Source organism: Sorex fumeus, unplaced genomic scaffold (genome assembly GCF_029834395.1).
Source record: "Sorex fumeus unplaced genomic scaffold, SorFum_2.1 ptg000063l, whole genome shotgun sequence".
Lineage (NCBI taxonomy): Eukaryota > Metazoa > Chordata > Mammalia > Eulipotyphla > Soricidae > Sorex > Sorex fumeus.
Genome location: NW_026606120.1, coordinates 44,830,717 through 44,852,275, shown reverse-complemented (window position 1 = coordinate 44,852,275; position 21,559 = coordinate 44,830,717). Strand labels below are relative to the sequence as shown.

At 40.7% G+C, this 21,559-nt stretch overlaps 1 protein-coding gene across 1 annotated transcript in view; it reads left to right on the top strand.

The window, feature by feature from the left end:
• PAFAH1B1 (platelet activating factor acetylhydrolase 1b regulatory subunit 1) overlaps window positions 1–21,559 on the top strand; it is a 61,343-nt gene that overhangs the window by 12,144 nt on the left and 27,640 nt on the right. Inside the window, exon 2 of the mRNA XM_056127870.1 lies at window positions 19,778–19,988. Coding sequence (XP_055983845.1) covers window positions 19,957–19,988 — 32 coding nt within the window. The 5' untranslated portion in view covers window positions 19,778–19,956. The remainder of the gene's footprint in view (window positions 1–19,777; window positions 19,989–21,559) is intronic.

Here is a 21,559-nt window from a genome sequence, read left to right as displayed (position 1 = left end):
AAATTTGTCTAGATTTGAGATAATGGTGTCATCTGTAGTGATGATTGTAAGCCTACACAATATAAGTCAAAGAAGTGAATTTGGGACATCAAGGCAATTCATTGGATGTAGAGGAGGGAGAAACAAGTGAAGATTGGCTCCCACATAAAGTATTATGTGTAACATTTTGTATTGGTGGTACCAGAGGTTTGCTCTTAACAGTGCAGGCTTTTCACATTTTTTATCAATGGTGATATGGGGTGCTACCAGGAATTGAATCCAGGATCTCATATATGTAACAGCCACATCTCTAGCTCCTGCATTTCTAGAACTTCGTGGGTGTTAGGGGCTACTCCTGGAGGTGCTCTGGGGATCATATACTGTGCTGGGTATCAAACTGGAATCAGCTGCATGCAAGGCAAGCTTAAACCCTTTAATATCTCTGGTGTCTTTAACATATTAAAGCTTATATTCTTTCAGAATATTTTGATTCTTAGACGTTCTTTACATTCTAGTGGTATCTGAGGCTTTTGTGGTAAAGTTTATGGGATGTCATTAAAATGAGAACAAATGAAGCTTGCTACAGGTGCGGGGGCGGGGGTCGAAGGGCAGTTAGGATAGAGAAGTATGACATTAATGGATGGAAATAATCACTCTGGACAAGAACTGAGTGTTAAAAGTAGGTAAAGGGATATACATGGTAGCCTTTCAGTATTTGTATTGCAACCACAATGCCCAAAGGGGATGGGGGAGAGGGGAGGAGGATGGGAGAGAGGGGAGCCTGCCATAGAGATGGTGGGGGTGAGCGGGAGGGAAACTGGACTTTGGTGGTGGTAAATGTACACTGGTGAAGGGAGTTGTGTTGGAACAATTAGTGAAACCCAATTATGAACAATCTTATAACTGTATCTCACTATGATTCGATTAAAAAAGCTAATTTTAGAATTTAAGGGGGGCAGAGAGATAGTACAGCGGATAGGGTGTTTGCCTTGCATGCAGCTGACCTGGGTTCAATTGGCCTTGGCATCCCATATGGTACCCAAGCATCCCCAGGAGTAATTCCTGAGTGCAATGGCAGGAGTAACCCCTGAGCGTTACCAGGTGTGACCCAAAAAGCCTAAATAAATATCACTAACTATCACCCTGTTGTTCATCGATTTGCTCAAGCGGACTCCAGTAATGTCTCCATCCCTATCACGTGCTAGTGTAGCCCAATGGCATATCGGGGGCTCTTTCAGGGTCAGGGGAATGAGGACCATCTTTGTTAAATAACTAAGAAAAAGAAAGAAAATGAGAACAAATGACCTGAGGTAGCTTTTAGTTTTCTAAATTTATACTCTTCTGCTATTTCATAGGTTGATATAAATTTCAGAGGATATGCTATTAGGCTGAAAACTCTTTTAGTCGAAGCCCACAAAGCCAGAAATCTTAAATAGTGATTTTATTTTTTATTCATTTGAAAAGCAGGGCCACCCCAGTGTTTTCTCTGGAGGGCTTAGGTGACTCCTAGGAATGCTTGGTCCAATGGTGCAGACCTTACGGTTTGGTGCTTGGGATGATGGTGCTTAGGGAGCGGGGAGGGGACTACACAGTGCCACTGACAAATTTAGAGCCTCAAACATGCCTGGTATATACTCCATCACTTTTTGCTATATTCCTGGCTCTGTTTTGATGTACTTTTGTGTTGAGATTTTAATGATAATGGCACCATGATAGTACTCTGATAAATTTAGTGACTGCAGAATCATTATCATTGTCACTGTCCTCCCGTTGTTCATCCATTTGCTGGAGCGGGCCCAGTAACGTCTCCATTGTGACAATTGTTACTGTGTTTGGCATATCGAATACATCACAGGTAGCTTGCCAGGGTTTGTTGTGCGGGCAAGATACTCTCAGTAGCTTGCCGGGCTCTCTGAGAGAGAGGGGCAGCCTTGTTGGCCATTTGCAAGGCAAACGCCCTACCCGCTGTGCTATCACTCCAGCCCATCATTAAATATATTAATATTTTAATTATGTGGCTGGAGAGATAGGGGTCAGACGCTTAACCTTGAGCAGAGTCATGGCCCCAAAACCAAAAAATAATTAGATTGTTAATTATAACCGAAGTTGGATTTTTTTTTCACTTCAGTAGACTATTCCATTACCTAGTTATTTTTTGTGAGCTTGTTGGGAGGGTCTAGCAGGGTAGAACAGCTACCTATACACCCTCAATGAAAGAATGGTGCTTCTCTATTCAGGTAAGGCCCAAGTTTGCAGCTTCCAGCTCACAGCATCCGGAGGGATGCAAATGGAGCAGTGAAGGAAGGGGAAGGGGACACTCGCCTAGCCAGCCAGATCAGCCTAATCAACCCTGGTGGTAATGGAATGACAGATGCTACGACCAGATCGCTCTCATATCCTGTTACCTACTCATTTCTGAAGGAAAGCAATTTTTTTAATTGGGGGGGGCATGTGGTGTTGGGGATCAAACCTCAACATAAGCTCTCAGATGCTAGGCATGTGCTCTACCACTTGATCCATACCCAAGGATTTGTCAGAAGAAAAAATAATTGTTTTTATTTTTCAGCCACATCCAGTAATACTGGGTAGCTTTTTTTTTTTTTTTTGTCACACCCAGCGATGCACAGGCATTGCTCCTGGCGCTGCTTGGGACCATATGGGATGCTGGGAATCAACTGGGGTCAGCCGCATGCAGAGCAAACACCCTACCCAGTGTACTATTGCTCCAGCCCCAGGGGTAACTCTTGGCTTTACTACACTCAAGTGGTGCTCGGGAGACAGGTCGTGTGCTAAGAGACCATCTCAGATTCAGGGGATCAAATCCTGGTCTCTTGCATGCAAGGCAAGAGTTCTGTCCACTGTATTTTCTCTCTCGCCCCTTATCCAATTTTAAATACATATGCCATTCAGTTCTATAAAAGAAAAAATGTGGTTTAAATTATAACAATTGAATTTGAATTTTTTTTTCTATTCTGGTGAGGTAATTGATAGGAAATACATTATACTATTTTGAATCTAGGTCTTGGATTGAAGAGGTGATATTGTGTATGCTATCAAGTGGCAGTTAACTGATCTTGAATGAATTACTGCAGTAGGTATGAAGAAGTTCATTCTCAGCAGAGACCACACACAGGTGAAAAACGTGAAGAACTGGGATGGAGGGATGCATGCTGCCAACCTGGGTTCCATTCCTTGTACCAGATAGGGTTCAAAGCTTGGAATAAGCCCTGAGCTGCTCTGGGTATGGCCAGAAAACCCAGAAGTGGAATTGTGAGGTACACATTGGAAAGTAGGTGAGGGGATTTTAAGGTCTATACAGATAAGAAACTGGAAAAGTACACAAGGACCAGATTGATAGAATTTGTTTTTTTTTCCTGTGTTCTTTGTAGGTGATTTGGAAATCAAGCAGTTTTGAGCTGAGGTGAAGGTTTTATGTGGAAGGCAATCAAGAGTACTGATTGACATTTAAAGGTTATCTGTACGTTTTCTGGCAAAGTTTAGTGCTTGAAACAATGTTGATGACTGGAGAAGGGAGGTAGAAATTATCAGTGAATACTGTTTTAAGAGGGAAACAACTCAGATTTGTAACTGGGTGACTGAATGGAATTGAGAAACTGTTTTATTAGCCATAGTAGAGATTAAGAGGAGGAATTATGTGGGATAGTACATAAAGCAGCCAGATTAATTTTGAAAGCACATTCCCCCCCCAAAAAAAATCCATTGTCAGCTCCCCCCACCCCCATGTCTTTTCAGCGTGTTTTCATTTATTTATGCTTCTGAACGCCAGTACTATCCTGGCAATACTTCTAGTCTTCCTCTATCCTCTCTTCCCCAAACTTGGTAATCTTCAGTACTGTATTCATAGTCTAAAGGATGGTTGTCATTAAATGCCATCCATTCATTTGCTTTGTTTTTTTCACGTATTGCATTTGAGTAAGATTATTTTTTTCCCTCTGACACTCATCTATCTAGTTTCAAGTTGGAAAAAAAGGCAAGAATTCGTTTCTTATGGCTGAGTAGTATTCTATTGAATGTGCATACCACTGCTTTATCCACTCATATGTCATTGGACACTTAGGTTGTTTCCATATCTTGACTTTTGCCAAGATATGCACTGTAATGAGCATGGTAGCACTGTAGCACTGTCCTCCTGTTGTTCATCGATTTGCTAGAGTGCTAGAGTGGGTACCAGTAATGTCTTGCAACAAATTGTGAGACTTGTTACTGTTTTTGGCATATCAAATATGTCAAGGGTAGTTATGCTGTGCAGGCGAAGTACTCTTGGTAGCTTGCTGGGCTCTTTGAGAGGGGCAGAGGAATCAACTCCAGTCGACTGCATGCAAGGCAAACACTACTTGCTGTGCTATCATTCCAGCCTGTAATGAGCATAGATGTGCTTTTATTTTCAAGTTACTGATTTCCCCCCCCCCCCCCCCCCTTGGGGCAGGTGCTTGAGAGTGGAATTGCTTAACATATGGGCATTCTCTCTTTAATTTTGAGATGTTTCCATATATTTTCCATAGAGACCTTCCCACCAATATAAGGGTTTTTTCTTTGTCAGTGTGTCCCCACCAACACCGGCTGTTTCTGATGTTTACACCATTTTCACCGGTGTTTTGATCTCATTATTGATTTGGTTTATACATTTCTCTGATAATAACAAGAGTACCGTACTCAAGCAGTTGATCTGTGCTTTTTACTTTGTAGTTTCATCCAGTTCCCATCCTTCCATCTTCATCATTTTCAGTGGTTAACTGTTTCTCAACCTTTTTCCTACTGTTTCCCCCTCTGACCTTATTTCCTTCCTATGTGCCCTCCCATCCTACCTTTTCCCTAGTTTTGTATCATGGCCCCCGATTTTGCAGTTTTCACCTGTGGTCCCCTTGTACTAAACTAACCCAAAGGCCGCCTTGTGGCTACTGGTTAAGAAATGCTGCTCCAAAGTGGGTGATACTGCTCTTCTGGAGTGGACTGATGGTGGAAGAGGGTGCAGTAGGGGAAATGTATTAGTTATTTTCTGTAAAGAGAGTAGGCCAAATAAATATGGAAACTTTTGCTTTAAAGTTATATTATTCTTTTGTCTACTTTTTACTATACAACTATGTATCCATAAGCTATATATAGTGATGCTTAGGATTTATGTGAATATTATACTATAAATCTTTTATTTATTTATTTTTGGAGCGCACCTTGCAATGCTCAGGGGTTACTCCTGGCACTGCACTCAGGAATTATTCCTGGTGTTGCTTGGGGGACCATATGGGATGCCAGGGATTGAACCCGGGTTGGCTGCTGCAAGGCAAATACCCTACCCATTATACTATTGTGCCGGCCCCTATATATTGTTCTAAATGGGCCTTTGTTTTGGCGGGGTGAGGGTCACACCTGATAGTGCTCAGGGTTACTCCTGGCTCTACACTGAGGCATCACTCTTGGTGGTGCTCTGGCGACCATAAGGGGGATACTGGGGGTTGAACTTGGATCAGCCAGGTGCAAAGCAAGCACTCTACCTTTTCACCATCTCTCCAGCCCCTCTACATGGTTTTGCTTGCATCGCACAGTTCATCCTAACAACAACAACAAAAAGTTTGTCATACTTATTCCTTAAATAGATTGGATGATATTGTTGAAATTGGTTTGTTATATATCATTCATCCTGCATAAGAATTTCAGAGACTCTAGAGCTCTCAAGAGCTTCACCTATTAGCCAGCAGTTTTGTCCTTGTGGTTCAGTGTTTGCTGGGCAAATGCTTGAGATTGCCACAGACAGGCTCCCTGTTATAAATTCCTAAATTTTGATTCAGGTTTTTTAGTTCAGACTGGGGCTATACATTTGCAAAATACAGGCCAATCTGATTCTGTAAATGCATTTCTGTCTATGCATTGCTTGCATGGTCTGCTTTTTTATGGACAATTAAAAATCAGCTACTTTGCATAAAATATCTAGTTTTGGATCATTCAGGAAAAAAATCAGCTGCTCTGGCAACAGTGGAGCCTACATTTTCCCATGGCAACTATTGGCCCAAGTCGAGTCAAGTTGTCCATTAGATAGGCATGACTCCCTAGTGAAACAGATTTCTAGTGCTATAGTATACTACTGAAGAAATACTTCACTGATATTTCTGTTTTTAAGAAAAATGGAAGAAACAGGCTACAGAACTGTACTGTTCAAAAATAGAACATTATATTTCTCGGGAAATAAAAGCTATTATATTAATATGGAACGAAATGAGGTTGGTTTGGGGGGTTTACAAAATGAGTTTTAAGGAAAGATTAAAGCCATGCCTGTTTCACTTTTCTGTGTTAATCTGCACTGTAGAAATAAAGCTGTGAGCTTGACATTTTTGTGCAAGTAGCTGAGGACTGCCGCAGTACAATTACGTATTAGAATAATATAAAGATTATCTTTATGAGGGCTAGAGAGATAGTAGAGTGAGTAGGTCACTTGCCTTGTGCCCAGCCAACCCAGGTTTCATCCTTGGCACCTAAATGGTCCCCCAGGCTGGCCAGAAAAAAGCCTGAGCACTGCTGGGTGTGGCCCAAATCCCAAAATAAAGCTTTGAATATTGTTTTTTTTTGCAACATATTTTTTAAAGTTTTCACTTGACTTTTTTGTTAACTGTGAAGTACTATTATAAATTATTTTATAATGGCCTATTACCATGGAAATGGCAGTTATTTAATTTGCAAGGCATTGCTTTCAAAGGTGAGTTCTATTATGCATTTGTTGAATTTCATACCACTATGACGTTAGTCTGGTACTAAGAATAATATGTATATAGGAGTTATGAAGAATATGAGAGACAGCAGAAAGTAAAAGAAATGATTTTTCAAGTTTATCTTGTGAGTAGAAACTCCTCCCCTTCAAAAAAAAAACCCTTCTTGTGGAAGCCTAACATAAACAGATTAAAAATTAATCATGTGTACTTGATGTCTTCAGTCATTGGTATGGGAGTCAGAAATAAGCCTGGTTGGGGTGCAGGGTTGAGGGGTGGGGTAGGGTAAACCTGACCTGAATCTTCACTGACTCTGCCAGTCCATAGCTATTGGACTTGGTTGCTTGGCCTAACCTTAGTTATTTGTCCTGTTCCACCTGTTAAATGATACTGATTTCTGTGCTAATTGTGAGAACTAAACTTTTTAGAAAGTGACCTATTGAGTAATGGTTTCCAGTAAGTGGGTTAAGTGTACATGATGCAGAGACCAAAGAGGGTACCTCCCTCTCCCAAGGAAAGCAAGCTGGTTGGGCAAGTCTTTACAGGGGTGGTGATGGTCTTTTAGGGGAATAGGGGCACCCCTGGCATTGTGCTAGGAGAGTGTGTGCGTGTACCACAGAGCTGGGGATTAGTCCCAGCATACTCCATACTGGTGCATACTCCAGCCCTTTGAGTCTTTAGAGTCATCTCTCTGGCCCTAAATTTGAACAGAAATGGGAAATTCTACCATATGGCTAAGGGGGATGAATCTCAAAAAAAGCAGTTTTTAAAATTTATTTGGGGGGCTGGAGTGATAGCACAGCAGGTAGGGTGTTTGCCTTGCACGTGGCCAACCCGGGTTCGATTCTCAGCATCCCATATGGTCCCCCGAGCATTGCCAGGAGTAATTCCAGAGTGCAGAGCCAGGAGTAACCCCTGAGCGTCGCTGGGTGTGACCCAAAAATCAAAAAAGAAAAAAATTATTTGGATGGAGGCTCCCAAGCAATGTTTGGGGCGTCTCTGGGCCACTCCTGGCAGTGTTTGGTCTATTGGGCTGGACTGTTCAGTGATGGAGGAATAATACAGTGGTAGTGTACTTGCCTGGCACGTGGCCAATGAGGGTTCTCACCGTTAACACCCATATGGTTCCCCCAAGCACCACCAGGTGTGGCCTAGTTCCCCCACACACACAAAAAAAAGCTGAAATTGAGGGAGTAGACTGGATGGAGCCAGCCAACCTGTGTAATGAGGGAGAGCACTGTAGCACTGTCATTGTCCTCCCGTTCATCGATTTGCTCAAGTGGGCCCAGTAACGTCTCCATTGTGAGACTTGTTCTTATTGTGTTTGGCATATGAAATACGTTCACGGGGAGCTTACCAGGCTTTGCCGTGCGGGCGAGATACTCTCGGTAGCTTGCCAGGCTCTCTGAGAGGGGCGAAGGAAACAAACCCAGTCAGCCTGGTCGGCAGCATGTAAGGCAAATGCCCTACTCACTGTGCTACCACTCCAGTAATGCTTTATTCAGAGCCACTAATTTAAGTACACCATCATCCGAAAAATACTTTTCATACCAACAGCTAAGCTCATGTTTGTTTGATCAGGTATCTGGGTTCTATGCCCTAGCCAACCAAGTTCACATAAAATAAACTGTCACTGGATCAGCAGAACACTTGCGCTATATGTGTAAGGTTTGATCCCTGGCATTGCCAATTTTTTTTTTTAACTCTCTAGAGATACAACAGACCATCTCACAATATGGATTCCAGCCTTCCAGTCAATGGTAAAGGGCAAAGCCAATTTTTTTTTTTCTTGGTCTACTTAAAACTTGGCTATATCTAGGACCAGAGAGATAGTACATGGGTTAAAGGTGCTTGCCTTGAATGTGGTCAACCCACATTTGATCTCGTGCACCATATATGGTCCCCTCACTACCTTTAGGAGTGATACTCAGCACACATATCTCACAAGAATATCTAGCTTAGTTTGCATTTAGAACATTCTTGAAACTAACAATCACCTTGAAATGGATATGCGCAGATGGGGAACATAAAATTTCTAATTCTATGACTTTTTTGCTACCTCATCATATTCAGTGCCAGTATTATGATTATTATCATTATTATTATTATTATTATTATTAAAAAAGCAATTATTATTGCTTTTTTGGGTCACACCCAGCGATACTCAGGGGTTACTTCTGGCTCATGCACTCAGGAATTACTCCTGGCGGTGCTCGGGGGACCATATGGGATGCTGGGAATCGAACCTGTGTCGGCCATGTTGGCTGCGTGCACAGCAAACGCCCTACCCGCTGTGCTATCACTCCAGCCCAGTAATTTTAGTTTTGTAACTCAAAATCTTAGTTTATTAAAATGTAGTTTATGTATTTATTACTAAACTCAGTCTCGTGCAGCTTATGTACTACTAGTAGAGCTGTATATCTAACTCCAAAATAAACACCGTTTTTTGTTCCTTTTTACAACTGTTTTTTAAAAATACTAGCACTTTAAAATTTTTTAAATTTTATTTTCATAAGGTTCACATTAATTGGTTACATTCAATATTTCAACACCTATCCCACCATCATTACACCTTCCCACTATTGTTATTTCAGATTTTTTATTATGAATATCATGAGAGGTCACCTGGCCCCTTTTGCGGCTGCGCACTTCTGGAATTCTAAAATTGTAAATGGCTGGGGTCCGGAGACTTCTGTAGGGTGCTAATCCATTTTGAGATTCATTTGGATCAAGGCTGTTGATGTGTTGAGATTGGCCTGGACTCAAAGCAAGCGGGGAGACAGGCAGGAAGGAACTGTCTATCTCTGCTGCTGCCACGTGGCCAGAAGTCTTAGTCCTTGAACCCACCTACCTGAGTTTTTCTTCTGGAAAACCGAGGTTTCATCTGGAGTGGGCAGAGAGGGCATACCCGTTCCAAAGGTACTAATTTGAGGTATTAGCGCCTTTTGAAAATGAAAATGAAATATGATGTGATCATTGTATAATTGAAACCCAAGCACAAAATTTGTAAGTCTACAACTATACCTCATGGTGTCTCACTAATAAAAATTTTAAAAAAAAAATTAAGACTCACGTAAAGAGAATTGGGTAAAATGACCAAAATAGTTGAAAATATCAGAGGTCACAAATTAAGTATCTTCTATTTGAGTAGTAATTTTGAAAAAATTCTAGTAAAAATTTTTATATTTTTGGTGCCCTTACAGTGGGCAGGGAACTTTCCTTATATGTAGTTGACCAGGGTTTGATCCCCAGAATGACCTAAGCACTGCTCAGGAGTGATTTCTGAGTGCAGAGCCAGGAGTAAGCCCTGAACATCACTTAAGTGTGGCCCCAAAACAAAAACAATTATATTTTCATGGTATCATGATGCATATCGTTATATTGAGAAACAGTATTTAATTCTGGGAAATTAACTAGTCTTGAAAAGTACTCACTATTGATTGACAGTACTTCCAGCCTCACTACTATATCTGGAAAATAATTTAGATTATTTTTAGATTAGATTATTTTAAGTAAGTAAGTAAAGTAAAGGCCCTCGCATTGATCATCGATTTGCTCGAGCGGGCCCAGTAACGTCTCCATTGGAGACTTTGTTGTTACTGTGTCTGGCATATCGAATACGTCACGGGTAGCTTGCCAGGCTCTGCCGTGCGTGCGAGATACTCTCGGTAGCTTGCCGGGCTCTTTGAGAGGGGCAGAGGAATCGAACTCGGGTCAACAATGTTGGCTGCGTGCAAGGCAAATGCCCTACCGCTGTGCTATCGCTCCAGCCCAAGGGCCTCCTAGATTATTTTGGATTAGAATTATGAGCTATAACAGCTCATGCTACTCTAGCAGGATAGGAAATCAGCTGACCTTCTTTAAAGCACTGTTGAGTGAAAATTTAATGAGAAAAGGAACTATTAGTTATCTGATTACTGTGTAAAATCTTTAGTGGAGCTTTTGAACCTATAAAATCTGATAAATTTGTAGCCAAGTGGTAGTGCAGTAGGAGGTAGGGCATCTTCCTTACACAGTGGGCAACCTGGACTCAATTCCTGGCACTACATATGGTTCTCTGAGCACCCACTAGGTGTGCCCCTACACCCCCAAATCTGTTTTTTTTTTTTTTTTGTTCTACTGTCTTCCACTGTTAATTAGGTGGCTTCCCTCACACACATCCTTTATTTTCTGTATTATTTTTAGCCACTAGATAAGCTAGTTGGTAAAAACTAATGTACAGAATAGCTTTTTTGTTTGTTTTTGGATTCCATCAGTCATTGCTCAGGGCTTACTCCTGGCTCTGCACTTAGGGATCACTCCTGGCACAGGGTTCAGGGGACCATATGGGGGTGCCAGAGATCAAACCAGTGTTGACTGCATGCAAGGTATAGTGCCTTCTGTATTATTTCTTTAGCTTCTGATAAAATTTTTTGTGTTATTTTTGTTATTTTAATTTTAATTCAAGTACCGTGATTTACAAAGTTATTGATAGCTGAGTTTGGGGCATATAATCTTTCAACATCAATCACTCCACCCAACCTCTACTAGTGTTCACATACTCCAGGACCTTTCCCCTGCCACTGCCGCCGGCCACCTTGACAGGCACATTACAAAGTTTTGTGGTCCCAATTTAGAGCTCATGTTTTCACTGTTGTTGAGTCTGTGCCAAAATAGATTTTTAATGAAATAATAGAAAGGTGATTTTGACAAGTGTAAAACCTGTGTTAACACTTTGAAACAAAGTGAGAATTTAGCAATTTACTTAACTATCCTGTTTCATAAATTAATTTTTAATGCTCCACTAATACCCCCCTCCCACCATTTTTCTTACTTCCTTTTTTCTGTTTTGTAGTGCTAACTCAAGTTAATACACATTGTCTAAGAGAGCTGCATTAGTGTAGCGGATAAATGTGTGTAATGTTTGAATATAGAATAGTTAAGAATTCAAGAGGCATACTGAAGCCTGTTTTTAGTCCTTTGGCAAAGTGTTCTGTAAGAACATGTAGATACTGACATACAAATGAATAAATCAAACTCTTCTTGAAAAGTAAATTTTTAATATATACAAATCACTTGGACAGGTTATGAATTACTGACAAATATACTTTAAAGGTGGGATGGGCTGGGAGACTTCTCAAAGGACTGGTTTGCATGCTTTGCATAAAGCAACCCTAGACTTAATCTCCAGGACCACATATTCCCTGGAATACTGCTGGGTATGCCCTTTGCAAACTCTCCCCTACCCCTAATGTCTTCTGGAAGGATTTGTCAGCCCCCTTGAAATGCTTATAATATTTTGATAATCGTGTGTTTCTTTGAGCAAATAAATTTTTAATCATATTCTCAAAGAAATTCAGTTAGCAGTCTTTGGTGGCATTGCATTTTCTTTTGGGGAGTGGAGGGGCACACCCAGCAAAGCTCAGGGGTTACTCCTTACTCTGCACTCAGGAATCACTCCAGTAGGATTTGGGAGACCATAACGGATGCGGGGGATCTTGCCTGGTTGATTGCCTACCAGTCAAGCTCCCTACCCACCATACTATCTCTCTGGCCCCTGTTCTTTGTTTCCCTGTCTTCTCCCCTTATTAGCAGTTAAGCTAATAAGTTAAGCATCTCACTTAGTTGAAAAAAACAAAATCTGCTTTTCAGCATTTGCATTTTTTCCCCCTACCTTTGACATTTTTTGGAAGTGGAATAGGGTTGGTGGTATAAATAAATTTACACCTGAAGGTGCTCAGGGGCCACTCCAGGGATATTTGAGGTGCTGGGATTGAACCAGCTCCGTCACGTGCAAAAAAATTTTAATTGTTGAACTAGATCTACAGCCTCTGCTAGATTCTTATTTACAGTACATCTTTGCTTCAGTTCTTACACTCATAAGCCCATTTAAATATGGTTTCTTACCATGTTAAATCAAGTTCCTGCCATTTTACTGTAAGTTTTCATTTACTTTATTTGAGCTGTATACTGAATTTCAGTCAGACCCATTGCTTATTCCTTTATGATATGCCCTTCCAGCTTCTGTGACATACTTTTCCTGTTTTACATCTACTATAATTGCTTTCTCTCAACTTCACTTGTAGACTGTTTCTGCATTGTTCCTCCCAAGTCTCTCCTGGGCCTTTATTCATCTTGCTGTATGTCTGTGAGTTATCTTTTAAGAAAATCTTTGTTGAGCACAGTAGAAATGACATCTGCACCTATATGTCCATTGCAGCATTGTTCACTGTAGCCAGAATCTGGAAGCAACCCAAGTGCCCGAGAACAGGCAACTGGTTAAAGAAACTTTGGTACATCTACATAATGGAATACTATGCAGCTATTCGGAAAGATGAAGTCATATGAAATTTGCTTTTAAGTGGATGGTCATGAAGAGTATCATACTAAGTGAAATGACAGACATAGAATGACTGCAGTCATTTGTGGAATATAAAATATCATAATATGACACTAACTCCCAGGGACAGTAGAGACAGGGCCAGGAAGATTGTTCCACTTTGGAAACCTGCCTGTAAGCAGGGAGAGAAGACAGCTGGGACAGAGAAGGGATCATTAAGTTAATGATGATTGGAGGAATCATCAGAGATGTGTGCTGATAGTAGATAAAGTAGATAAAGGACCAAGCATGATGGCCTTTCAGTATTTGTTTTGCAAACCACAATGCCCCAAAGTAGAGAGAGAGTAAGAAGGAAATTGTCTGCCATAGAGGCAGGGGGTGGGGTGGGCTGCGGGGGGGGGGGGGGGGGGCAGAGGGATACTGGGGACATTGGTGGTGGAAGTGGAAGATGTACACTGGTGGAGGACGGTTGTTCGATCATTGTATGATTGAAACTCAAACATGAAAGCTTTGTAAGTGTAGCTCACAGTGATTCAATTAAAATTTTTTTAATTGAGAAAAAAAAGATCTTTGTTGAGGCACTGACTTACATACATTGTTAGTGATAGTTTCATGCGTCACTCAATTTCCCTTCACCAAGACCCCAAACTCCCCTGCTTCCTCATCCCTCTGAGCTCAGTTCTTTGAACCAGCTCTCCAGTTCTACGGATTTTGGTCATTTATTACTCCCTTACAGTGTTTCTTTAAATTTCTGTATCTATCCCTTTCCTTGTGACTGACTTTTTAAAAGCTTTTTTTTTCCCCTTTGGGCTGGACATATAGTGCAGTACTAATACACTTGCTGTGCATTTAGCTGACTTTATTCCTGCATATATGGTTCCTCTGCGCTGCCCTGTCAGGAGTAAACCCTGAGTAGGATGAGGTGTGACTCCGAAATGCCAAAATGAAAACAAAAGTCAAAAAGTTTTCTTTCTTTTTTTTTTGTGGGGGAGGTGGGCACACACAGCCAACTATGGGGAGCCACTATGTCTTGGTGCTTGGAGGACTGTGTGGTGCTCTGAATTGTACCTGGGACTCCTACATGCATCTCAGCCTTTTGAGCCATCTCTCCAGCCCTCTGTAAGCCATCTTACCAGTATTGCCATGTCTTTTTTGTTATTGTGGTCAGAGCAGGTTTTCTTCAGAGTGGACTTGTTTGGCAGTTTTCTGTTAGAATTACTTACTAGAAAGCTCACAGATACTTTGGATTCAACATTTCAAAAATGGAATGATTGTTTTTACTTTCCTCCCCCTTTCAAAAGTTATCTTTTAAAAATGTAGTTCTCAGCCAGAAATCTCTTAAAATTATCCTTGATTACTCTAACCTTCTGTTGTTCACATCTAGTCACCAACTCCAAGATTTGATAGGTAAATTCTTCTACTTTATTCTGCACGAATGTAGAGTCCATCATCTATAATTATCATTATTTGCACCCTTTATGGTCTTCTCCGGATTTTCTGGTATTTTATCACCTTCCTTCCACTCTGTGGTGTTCTGGGGACCATGCTTAGATCATGCCCAGGCCTCCCCCATGCAGACATGTGCTTGAGCCTTTTGAGCTATCTTATCTGTCCCTGATTTTTCTTTAAGCAAACAAAAAATCCTCCTTTGTCACTAGATTAGATTGTAAATTTATTCTAACAGCTCCCCTTTGTCCCCAGAATGAATTGTAAGGAATGAGATTATTTTGTGATCTGCGCCTGCTTACATCCTTAGCTTCATGCCAGGATTATCACTGCTCTGCAATGTACTTGTCACACTTTCACACTGCTACAGTTGCCTGTTTCTGGGTTATGAAACTTCTTGAATATAAAGACCAAGTCTTTTCCACTCTTTAAACCTGGTGTTTTCCATATGGTGTATATATATGTTGAATGAGAAATTTCTGTAGCACATGAGTTTATATTCTGTGGTGTGCTTATATTTTGTGTTTTGTTTGTAATGTCAGGGATTGAATCTGGAGCCTTGCTCTCATGCAGGTCAGGTGTTACATCACTGAGCTGCATGTCTGGCCCTCTCACATAAAGTTTTGATCATTAATCATTCTAGTATTCTAAGTGAAACAAGATAGCTTTTATTGAAAAAAATGTGAAAAGGAAAGGAATATGTGTTCAAGGGAGAACAGGCTAGAAGAGGAAGCCTCTTTGTTTGTTTTGATTATAAGCAGCCTCTTCCTTCCATGGTTGAATTGGATCCTATAAATACTTTGTTCTTTTCCCCCCATTTGAACAGGAAATTTTGCTATGGACTTACTCCACTTTGAGTTCTTGAATTCTCTATCAGTGGATTGCCCTCATCTTAGATAATAAAAGGCGGCAGATATTCAGAGAAATCACCATAAAATCTGTACTGTACTGTGACTTTTTGCCAAGAGTGTATAAATCCCTAGTTGTTTTGACTTAGTATCCATTGAGACTTGGAAGAAAGGGTTTGGGGCAGGGGTTGTGGGGAGGAGGGGCTTAACCAGCTGTGCTAAGGACTTACTCCTATTTTGCTATAGGTTGCTGGGAATTGAACCTTGGTCAGTGGTGTGCAAAGCAAGCACCTACCTGCTGTACTCTCTCTTTTCCCCTAGTCATGTTTTTCCTGTGTTTACAAGGTCTAAAGTGATTTCCACCTCTGGCAGGGTGCTGAAATGAAGTGAGGCGGTGGGGTCATAGCCTTGGATCTAATTGGGGGAGGGGGTTTCTGTTTGCTTGGAGAAGGTAGATTTTCATAAGGGGATGATAGGCCAAATAAGTTTGGGATTTAGACATACTGGTAATGATGACTGTTTTAGTTGTCATTTTGAGCTGAGCTCTGGTCAGAAGGATCATTAAAAATAACACAATAGGGCCAGAGTGATAGTACCAGCGGGTATGGTGCATACCAGTCAGGGTTTGATCACCTAGTACACCAAAGAGTAAACCCTGAGCACGGCTGGGTGTGGCCCAAGCACCCCCTCCCCCCTCAAAAAAAAAAGGTAGAACTGGGAAGAAAGTTCAGTTGGCCTGGAGCTCATGATTTAAGTAATAGGAGGAATTTTTGGCACCACATACAGTTCCTCAACGTGTGGTCAGGAGTAACTTCCTGCCACCTCCAAGTGAAAAGCTGGAGTAGCTTTTGAATACTGCCAGCTATGGCCCCAAAATGAAACCAGATAAATAAAAGCATAAGGTAAATTCTTCTTAAAATTCTTAGTAAAATTACTCAGCAGAGAAGGATCTCCTTGAAATCAACAGCTGTCATTGGGAACACGTCACTTTGGAGGGCAGGAAATTGGGCCAGACCTGTTGGTGCTTGGGGTTCTCTCTGCTATGGAGGCAGACCTGCGGTTCTTGGGGACCAAGTGGTTCTGGGATTGAATTGGGATCAGCTGCATGCAACCAGTTCTGTGTCTCTGAGTACTCACTAGTCATATTTAAAACCTGGATTTGGTTTCTTCTTCCTCTTTAACTGACTCATTCACCACTGTATCTCCTAGTGCCTACAGTATTACCTAGCCTGTCATGAAAACGCTATTACACTATTAAAAATTAGTCTGTTTCCTTTGTGTTTAATGTGTTGTTTCTTTCTTTCTTTTTCAAATTTTTATTAGTGAAACACCATGAGGTACAGTTGTAGACTTACAGATTTTTGTGCTTGGGTTTCAGTTATACAATGATCGAGTACCCATTGCTCCACCAGTGCCCATTCTCCACCACCACGGATCCCAGTATCCCTCCCACCCCCATCCCCCCATCCCACCCTTCTTTTTTTCTTTTTTTAAATGTGATTTTGTTGCCTAGAGTATCTCACCCACATGGCAAAGCCTGCTAAGCTACCTGTGATGTATTCAGTATGTTAAACACAGTAACAAGTATCACAATGAAGACAATTACTGGGCCCCCTGGAGCAAGTCAGTGAACAACCGGAAGATAGTGCTACAGTGATTTTGTTGTGGCTGTGGGGGCCACAGTTAGCAGTAGGGTAGGGGTGTGCTTATGGTGCTGGGGATGAAACATAGACCTTTGAACCACATCCTCATTCCCTAGTCCTCATTTTGAATAAGGTTATCCATATATTTCCCAAAATACACCAGAAGTTCTGTTATTTTGAATGTGATAAGCAAAACTAATTTTTTTTTTTTTTAGGTAGGGTTTTGGAAGTTTTTTTGGTGGGAGGCTTGGGTTTCCCCAGCAGTGCCAAAGATCAAACCAAATCAACACTTTATGCATGCTAGGCATGTGCTCTAGCCTTTTGGGCTACATATGTACCCAGCCCTATAAAATAGATTTGAACAATAATTTAAATTTTTTCCCTTTATCTTGGTTTATAAAGTTGTTCATAATAAGTTGTTCAGTTATAGGCATTTCAGTATTTCAACACTCAATCCCACCACCAGTGGTGACCTTCCCTCTCCATTATCCCAACTACTACTCAAGCCTGCTGAGGCACAAAATAATTGATTTTTGTATTGCTTGTCAGAACCAAATGGCTAATGGAATTATCAAAAAAAATTTCAGTAAAAGAAAATTTGTGAAAATTGTTTTATCTCACCATGGGGTCTGAGGGTTTACTAAACTATTCCTTGCTTGTGGAGCCTTCTGTGTTAGTTTATTGAGCATAGTTGGCTTCTAGGTTACTTTTGCATTTAATTTGGTGTGCTCCTACTGGGCTGTTGTAGAGTTTGATGGTGTCAACTCCAGAAATTCCAGGATATGTAACTAAGCCATGAGTTTACATAGCAGCAACTGTAGATGGTTGTGGTTGCTGGGGCTTCCATAAGTTTGGATTTGGTAGCTTGGGAGGGGGAGGCTGCTTGCACCCACTTGAGAAGAACCAAGTTCTCAGCCTAAAGACTTCTATACCTGGAATTTTCGTCTGCATGGCTTCTCTGCAGAGATTAGTTGTGAAGCAGTGGAGTTGGGCTGTTGGCATGGCAGGAGCTGTGAAATGTGGGTGCAGCTGCAGAGGCATCAGCAGCCTGGGCACTCTACCGCCCCCCCCTCCCAAGGGCATCCCACAGTTTACATCTGGGAGATCCGTGTACCTGTGAATTTTTGTGGCTTGGCTTGCATCTCTCTTGAGGTTTAATCATGAGTCTATAAAACTGGGTCAATGGATGAACAGTAATTCTGGACAGTAATTCTTAAGAAATGTTTCTTGCACTGGTATTAGGTAGGAAACATGCTACTTGAGGGGCTGGAAGAGAGGACAGGGAAGGAGCACATCTGTGGTGGATAGAAGTGGTCATCCAGGAGGAAGTTGGTGCAGAAAGGTAGCAGAGTGTTATGTATGAAACCCCATCTACAATAGTATTTTAAGTCATGTTGCAAAAAATTTTTTTTTTTAATTTTTAAAGCGCCTCTTGTAAAAGTAGGGTGGGAAGCAAATGGGGAGAGGGACATTGGTGGAGGGAAGTGGACACGGAAGGGATTGGTGTTGAAACATTGTATGCCTGAAACCCAATTATAAATAATTTTAATTTCACAGTGGGTAAATTTAAAAAAAAATTCTTGGGACCAGATAATACAGCAGGCATTATACTTGTCTTGCACACCATGGCTGCCCTGATTTGATCCCCAGTACCTTATTTGGTCCCTTCAGCCCTATTAGGTAGGAATAATCCCTGAGCAGTCAATCTACTACCACCACCACACCACCAACAATTGATTTTTCTCTTACCTACATTTATGAGCTATTTATAATCTTTGTAAAAATGGATTTTTTGGTGTTTGTAAACGTAAAGAAGGAGCTTTGAAATACCAGTATACACAAACTAGATTAAAGAATTGGATTGATATGCGTGCACATAGGATACAAAACATTCCTTTCAGATTTCTACTTTATTTCATGTTGGGGTACCATTCCTGACAATACTTTGACCAGCCCAGGCCATTGTTTCACCTGAAGATGTGTTGCTAGTTTGGTCCTTTGATGGTACTGGGTGGCCATGTGCTGAGCATGCACAGACATGTGCCCTAACCAAGGACACCAGTTAAAATACTGAAATAATATTAAAGGTTTTCTCATAAAATACATTGATTAAGGGGGTATGAAGCTAGTCAGTAGCACATTTTACAATACAAATAATAGTTTTTTAAAAGATTATTGTTGCCTAATTTTCACTCATTTGCAGGGCTGGAGCGATAGCACAGCAGGGAGGGCATTTGCCTTGCACGTGGCTGACCCACGTTCGATTCCCAGCATCCCATATGGTCCCCCGAGCACCGCCAGGAGTAATTCCTGAGTGCAAAGCCAGGAGTAAGCCCTGAGCATCACCGGGTGTAACCCAAAAAGAAAAGAAAAAAAAAAGCCTAAGTTCCTTTCTGTTCAACAATGAACACATTACATTATGAGCAGTAATTTTCACTCATTTGGGGGTGGGGGTGGAAGGCTTTATACTCTTCATCCCCTCAAACCCAGGTAGTGCCATGGGACAGCAGATCTCAGGTGAATCCTAAGTCTTATTCCTGTTACCTGTGTCTTATCCCTGTTACTGTTCTTATCCTCCATTATCCTATAAAACATACACAAAAATAAAAATTAAAGATCATGCTATTTTAGTGATTGTAGACTATTAACGATAATTTAAGAATATTAACATAACTTGGCATTGGTTTTTATAGTATGTTGAAAACATCTCATGCTTATTAGATCTCAATAAACCTCATATTTGAAAGTATATACTGCAAAAATAGAAGTTCTTTAAATTCCAAGTGAAAGGAAATAACCTTTTTTTTTTTCTCTGTTACTCCTTAGGTGGAATGAACCTTACCTGTTGAATATCTCCTGGTTACCAATTGGATTCACTTGTGAAAGAATCATTTCTTCCTGTGTGGAAGCCACTCAGTGGCACATTTAATTAGAAATCCCGGAATCACAACGCATTTTTGATTTCCCAGGAAGGGACATACCACTTTATCAGATAAGCAGCCAAAATGGTGCTGTCCCAGAGACAACGAGATGAACTGTAAGTTTGTTTTTTCAAAAAATTCTCTTAATAAAGGAAAAATCAATATGTATTAAAGTCCACTTCTGGCATGCCTATTCTAAAATTAAAACTATTGTTACATATATATGTCAAATATATTTGACAGTTTTGATTTTTAAATTTGCTTCTGTACTTTGACATAGCGATATTTACCTTTGTGACTTTACTGTGTGTAAATTTAAAGCAGAACAAAAATACAGTTCAGGGACCAGAGAGATAGCAATGGTGGGTAAGGCAGTTTGCCTTTCATGTGGCTGACCAACTTTGATCCCTGGCACCCATATGGTCCTTGAGTCCTGCCAGGAGTAACTGATGACCGCTGGATGTGACCCAGAAACAAATCTCCCAAAAGTAGTTTATTGGATGTTTCATTCTAAGCTTGTCTTAAATTCAGTAGGTAAAAATGGGTGGGTACTTTCAGGTAATTCTGAATTTTTTGACCTGGAGTCTATGTATTAGAAAAGGAAAATTTTTATGAGATTGCTAAAGACTTTGCTTTGCCTTACTGTCTTTATCTTTTATTATCCAGTGTATTCGAGATTTTAAATTTTATGAGGTGACTAACAATATTTAATGCAAATTATTAATGAGAGAGGCATGAAATGCTGCTGCTGTTCACCACTGCTATTTTATAGTGTTTTATTGCATTACATATTTTGTAGCCTTCCGTGGCGGGACTGGGATGAGCCATATCCAGGAGTGCTGGGTGCCTACTTCTGACTCTGTTCATAAGTGACACCTGGTGGTGCTCAGAGGACCTTAATGTGGTACCAAGCAGGGATCAGCAGGGTCTAAGTACTTAAACCCTGTACTATCTCAGAATTTCCGACTAAGAAAAACAACTCAAAGCAAATGGGAGAAATAAAACAAACTGTAACCTAGTTTTAAAACAGCTAGTTTTTGAAAAGACCATTAAGATCAACCGCTGATTAGAAAAACGCAAGCTAGCAATTAAATAATGAGAACAGAAGGTAAAATGAATTCAGATCACTTCTAAATTACAAAAATGTTCCATTTGAAAATGTAATTGACTTGATTTTCTTAGAAATAGAAAATGTGAATACATTATTGACTAGAGAGGAAATTGTAAAGTCAGTTACATACAGACTTAAAAGTTCAGATAGTTTTCAAGTTTAGGCTCTACTTCTGTCAAGTTTTTAGGATCAGTAACTTCTCGTGTTACATGGTATCAGGAAGTATCAGAGATTGAACCTACCTTGCATGCAGATTATGTACTCACTCTGTGCTACCTCTGGAATATGGCTAGGGGATTAAGTACCTGTCTTGCAAGCCTTAGACTGAATCTTTGCTACTACATGGCCCCATACCACATGTGATTCTTATTTTAAAAATAAATATATTGAGGTCTGGAGAGAGAGTACTGGAGGTAAGTTGCTTGCCTTATATGTGACTCACCTTGGTGTTCAATTTCTGGCACCACACCACACCCAAGCATTACCAAAGTAGTAAGCCTTGAGTACTGTTGGGCGTTTCTAGAAACCAGGAGAGGAAAGGAAGAAATACAGAAAAGAAAGAATGAAAATAGAGGA